Source organism: Sesamum indicum, linkage group LG3 (genome assembly GCF_000512975.1).
Source record: "Sesamum indicum cultivar Zhongzhi No. 13 linkage group LG3, S_indicum_v1.0, whole genome shotgun sequence".
In the NCBI taxonomy this organism is placed as follows: domain Eukaryota; kingdom Viridiplantae; phylum Streptophyta; class Magnoliopsida; order Lamiales; family Pedaliaceae; genus Sesamum; species Sesamum indicum.
Window position 1 is genome coordinate 16,763,082 of NC_026147.1, and position 5,475 is coordinate 16,768,556.

General features: G+C 39.1%; 1 protein-coding gene across 1 annotated transcript in view; it reads right to left on the bottom strand.

Annotated features, from left to right (window-relative positions):
• LOC110011687 (mitochondrial import receptor subunit TOM9-2-like) overlaps positions 1-156 on the bottom strand; it is a gene marked incomplete in the record, with an annotated part of 739 nt that extends 583 nt beyond the window's left edge. The window contains 1 exon segment of the mRNA XM_020692345.1: positions 1-156. Within this exon segment, the coding sequence (XP_020548004.1) occupies positions 1-71 (71 nt within the window).

Genomic DNA, 5,475 nt, shown 5'->3' on the forward strand with positions numbered 1-5,475 from the left:
GAGATTCGAGATAAGATGCCGTCATCACCGCTGCCGGATCTGCTCAAAGAAGGGCGTCGAACGGCTGCCATTTGTGAGTGCGGGTGTCTGTGCGTTCTGTTGGATCCAAAACCCTTTCCCCTCTCAAGACTTAAAACCCTGTACAGTGTTCCCTAAGGTGGTACGAATATATTTTACAATTCTGAAATTTAAAGTAATTACACATATGTTTTTTATAATTTAAAAAAATAATTTAAAATTTTAGAAATGTTAGGTGTAATTTTTTAAATCATAAAGGATTTATATATAATTATATCAAATTTTAGGAAAGAAAAATGCAATTATGCCTATATTTTAATATATTATAACCACCCAAGACATTTATCAGATTTTATCAATCATCCACTCATTTTCTCTCATTCTATCCCCTCTAGTAAAATAAATCGATCTAAGATCATTCTTGGTAACGAGATATGTTGAAAGAAAAAAGAAAATGGACAATACACTCTCTCCTGTCCTGTTATTACTGTTCGTTTTAATAAATACTCTTTCATTTCAGGTAAACAAAAATGAGAATATACATCTCCGCAAGCACACAAAAATGTTATAAAGGACACAAATAGACCACAAAGACAAACAAACCTGTAATGAGCATAAAATATTGCAAAACTACGGTGATATTTTGCACGAAAAAAAAGGTTGTGAAGATAGAAATGAAGACTTAGAAATTGAAGGAGATTGGCAAATGTAACAAGACGCACATGGCATTTGTTGACGCAGAAGATAAAAGCAACACATCACTTCTTCTATGTTCAAAATGGAAGTAAAACATGTTCTACTGTGACATACACACACCCCACACGCACACACACACACGCACACACACACCCCACACACACACACGCACGCACACACCCCACATAACCCCAGACCCCCACACACACACACTCACACACACACCCCACACACACAAGCACACACACACACACGCACACACACACCCCCCTCCCTCATACACAGTGTCTGAATATGCCTTCCTGATCCTCTTTTTATGCTACAGATCAGCAGAATCATGAGAAGAATTATCATCTGAATGATGGTAACTCCTCCTCCTCCTTTTCTCCTTCCTACTCTTCTTCTTTCTTCGTTTACGCTTCAATTCCTGCAATTTATACATGCAATTTACCTGATTTAGAAAAGTGCCTTCAATTTCATAAAAATAAAAATAAAAAAGAGATAGAAACGTATTCAAGATAATCCAACTACTCATACTGCTCAAAAGCAACATGAGATCAGAAAATAAACCAAAATCCAAAATGCTATGAATACATGGGATGGTTAACAGAAAGCAATCAGCACTAGGTTAGCTTTGTATTTACTAAGGCATTTCAGCAAAAGCCCAAGCGACAAGTAGCATAAATCACACAAGACGCCTCATCCTTTAACAAAGTTAGAATAAAAACTTGCAATGGATTTTGAATATTCATGAAACTTACCTCCCTTCCAAAAAGTTTAGTGTGTCATCCAGTAAATTAATCATTCACTTTCTAAAGAAAAGCCACAAGAATAGGTGTGTCGTTTATCAAACAACACTTGTAATGAGCATAAAATATTGCGAAACTATGGTGATATCTTGCACGAGAAAAATGGTTGTGAAGATAGAAATGAAGACTTAGAAATTGAAGGAGAATGACAAATGTAACAAGACGCACATGGCATTCGTTGACGCAAAAGATAAAAGCAACACCTCACTTCTTCTATGTTCAAAATGGAAGTAAAACATGTTCTACCGTGACATACACACACCACAGACCCACACACACACACACCCCACACGCACACACACACACAAACCCCAGACCCCCACACACACACACTCACACACACACCCCACACACACAAGCACACACACACACACACGCACACACACCCCCCTCCCTCATACACAGTGTCTGAATATGCCTTCCTGATCCTCTTTTTATGCTACAGATCAGCAGAATCATGAGAGGAATCATCTTTTGAATGATGGTGACTCCTCTTCCTCCTGTTCTCCTTCCTACTCTTCTTCTTTCTTCGTCTACGCTTCAGTTCCTGCAATTTATACATGTAATTTACCTGATTTAGAAAAGTGCCTTCAATTTCTTAAAAATAAAAATAAAAAAGAGATAGAAGCGTAACTTCAAGGTAATCCAACTACTCATACTGCTCAAAAGCAACATGAGATCAGAATGTAAACCAAAATCCAAAATGCTATGAATACATGGGATAGTTAACAGAAAGCAATCAGCACTAGGTTAGCCTTGTATTTACTAAGGCATTTCAGCAAAGCCCAAGCGACAACATAAATCACTCAAGATGCCTCAACCTTTAACAAAGTTAGCATAAAAACTTGTAATGGATTTTGAAAAATTCATGAAACATACCACTCTTCCAAAAAGTTAAAGCTAGTGTGTCCTTCCAGTAAATTAATCATTCACTTTCTAAAGAAAAGCCACAAGAATAGGTGTGTCGTGTCGTTTATAACACTTGTAATGAGCATAAAATATTGCGAAACTATGGTGATATCTTGCACGAGAAAAATGGTTGTGAAGATAGAAATTAAGACTTAGAAATTGAAGGAGAATGGCAGATGGAACAAGACGCACATGGCATTCGTTGACGCAGAAGATAAAAGCAACACCTCACTTCTTCTATGTTCAAAATGGAAGTAAAACATATTTTACCGTGACATACACACACCCCAGACCCACACACAGATACTCACACACACACACACACCCCACACGCACACACACACACACATACCCCACACACGCACACACACACACATCCCACACACACACACACACCCCACACTCACACACGCACACACACACCCATATACCCCACACGCGCACACACACACACACCCACATACCCCACACACACACCCCACACACACACCCCCACACACCGCACACACAAAAAAAAGACACACGGACAAGGAAATGGAAAAGTCGGAACAATGAGGGGCATCATCAAGCAAAACTTCTCAAGTTTGTGCTCGATAAAATTGAAAAAGAAATGCAGTAGCTGATTAGAACATATAAAAATATATTCGTTGACATCATGATCTCAACAGAAACTTGCTACACCAGATCTTGATTTTCAGAGAGGTTGATCCAGTAATTGGATAATATTGATGACAAAATCATTGCACTAATACAATTACATATATAAAATACACTGGAAAATTTGCAACTTTCTTTTTCTCTAATAATAGCAACAGGTTCAAAAGAGCAGTAATAGTTAAGCTTTTCTTATATACTAAGTCATCTAGCGTGACACACATACACACACACCCACACCCACACACTCCACATACACACATACACACACGCGCGCGTGCACACACACACACACCCCATACACACACACACCACACAAGCACACACAGACCCCACACACACACACGCACACACACACCCACATACCCCACACGCACACACACACACACACACCCAACACACCCCACACCCCCTACAGACGCACCCACACACACATATGCACACACACACACCCCACATGCACACACACATACACACGCACACACACCCCCCTCACTCATATACAGTGTCTGAATATGTCTTCCTAATCCTCTTTTTATGCTACAGATCAGCAGAATAATGAGAAGAATCATCATCTGAATGTTGGTGACTCCTCCTCCTCCTTTTCTCCTTCCTACTCTTCTTCTTTCTTCGTCTACGCTTCAATTCCTGCAATTTACACATGCAATTTACCTGATTTAGAAAAGTGCCTTCAATTTCTTAAAAATAAAAATAAAAAAGAGGTAGAAACGTAACTTCAAGGTAATCCAACTACTCATACTGCTCAAAAGCAACATGAGATCAGAAAGTAAACCAAAATCCAAAATGCTATGAATACATGGGATGGTTAACAGAAAGCAATTAGCACTAGGTTAGCTTTGTATTTACTAAGGCATTTCAGCAAAAGCCCAAGCGACAAGTAGCATAAATCACACAAGACGCCTCATCCTTTAACAAAGTTAGAATAAAAACTTGCAATGGATTTTGAATATTCATGAAACTTACCTCTCTTCAAAAAAGTTAAAGCTAGTGTCTCCTTCCAGTAAAGGAATCATTCATTTTCCAAAGAAAAGCCACAGGAATAGGTGTGTCGTTTATTAAACAACACTTCTAATGAGCATAAAATATTGCGAAACTATGGTGATATCTTGCACGAGAAAAATGGTTGTGAAGATAGAAATAAAGACTTAGAAATTGAAGGAGAATGGCAAATGTAACAAGACGCACATGGCATTCGTTGACGCAGAAGATAAAAGCAACACCTCACTTCTTCTATGTTCAAAATGGAAGTAAAACATGTTTTACCGTGACATACACACACCCCAGACCCACACACACATACTCACACACGCACCCCACCCCACACACACACACACACCCCACACACACACACACACACCCCACCACACACACACACACACCCCACACACACACACACCCCACCACACACACACACCCCACACGCACACACACACACGCACGCACACACACCCCCCTCCCTCATAAACAGTGTCTGAATATGCCTTCCTGATCCTCTTTTTATGCTACAGATCAGCAGAATAATGAGAAGAATCATCTTCTGAATGATGGTGACTCCTCCTCCTCCTTTTCTCCTTCCTACTCTTCTTCTTTCTTCGTCTACGCTTCAATTCCTGCAATTTATACATGTAATTGACCTAATTTAGAAAAGTCCTTCAATTTCGTAAAAATAAAAATAAAAAAGAGATAGAAGCGTAACTTCAAGGTAATCCAACTACTCATACTGCTCAAAAGCAACATGAGATCAGAAAGTAAACCAAAATCCAAAATGCTATGAATACATGGGATAGTTAACAGAAAGCAATCAGCACGAGGTTAGCCTTGTATTTACTAAGGCATTTCAGCAAAGCCCAAGCGACAACATAAATCACTCAAGACGCCTCAACCTTTAACAAAGTTAGCATAAAAACTTGTAATGGATTTTGAAAAATTCATGAAACATACCACTCTTCCAAAAAGTTAAAGCTAGTGTGTCCTTCCAGTAAATTAATCATTCACTTTCTAAAGAAAAGCCACAAGAATAGGTGTGTCGTTTATCAAACAAAACTTGTAATGAGCATAAAATATTGCGAAACTATGGTGATATCTTGCACGAGAAAAATGGTTGTGAAGATAGAAATGAACACTTAGAAATTGAAGGAGAATGGCAGATGTAACAAGACGCACATGGCATTCGTTGACGCAGAAGATAAAAGCAACACCTCACTTCTTCTATGTTCAAAATGGAAGTAAAACATATTTTACCGTGACATACACACACCCCAGACCCACACACAGATACTCACACACACACCAGAGCATTGTTATGAAAGCTTTTGGGACCCGACCGTTCTGCCTTTTTGAACTGGATGAGGGGGTGTCCTCCATCATT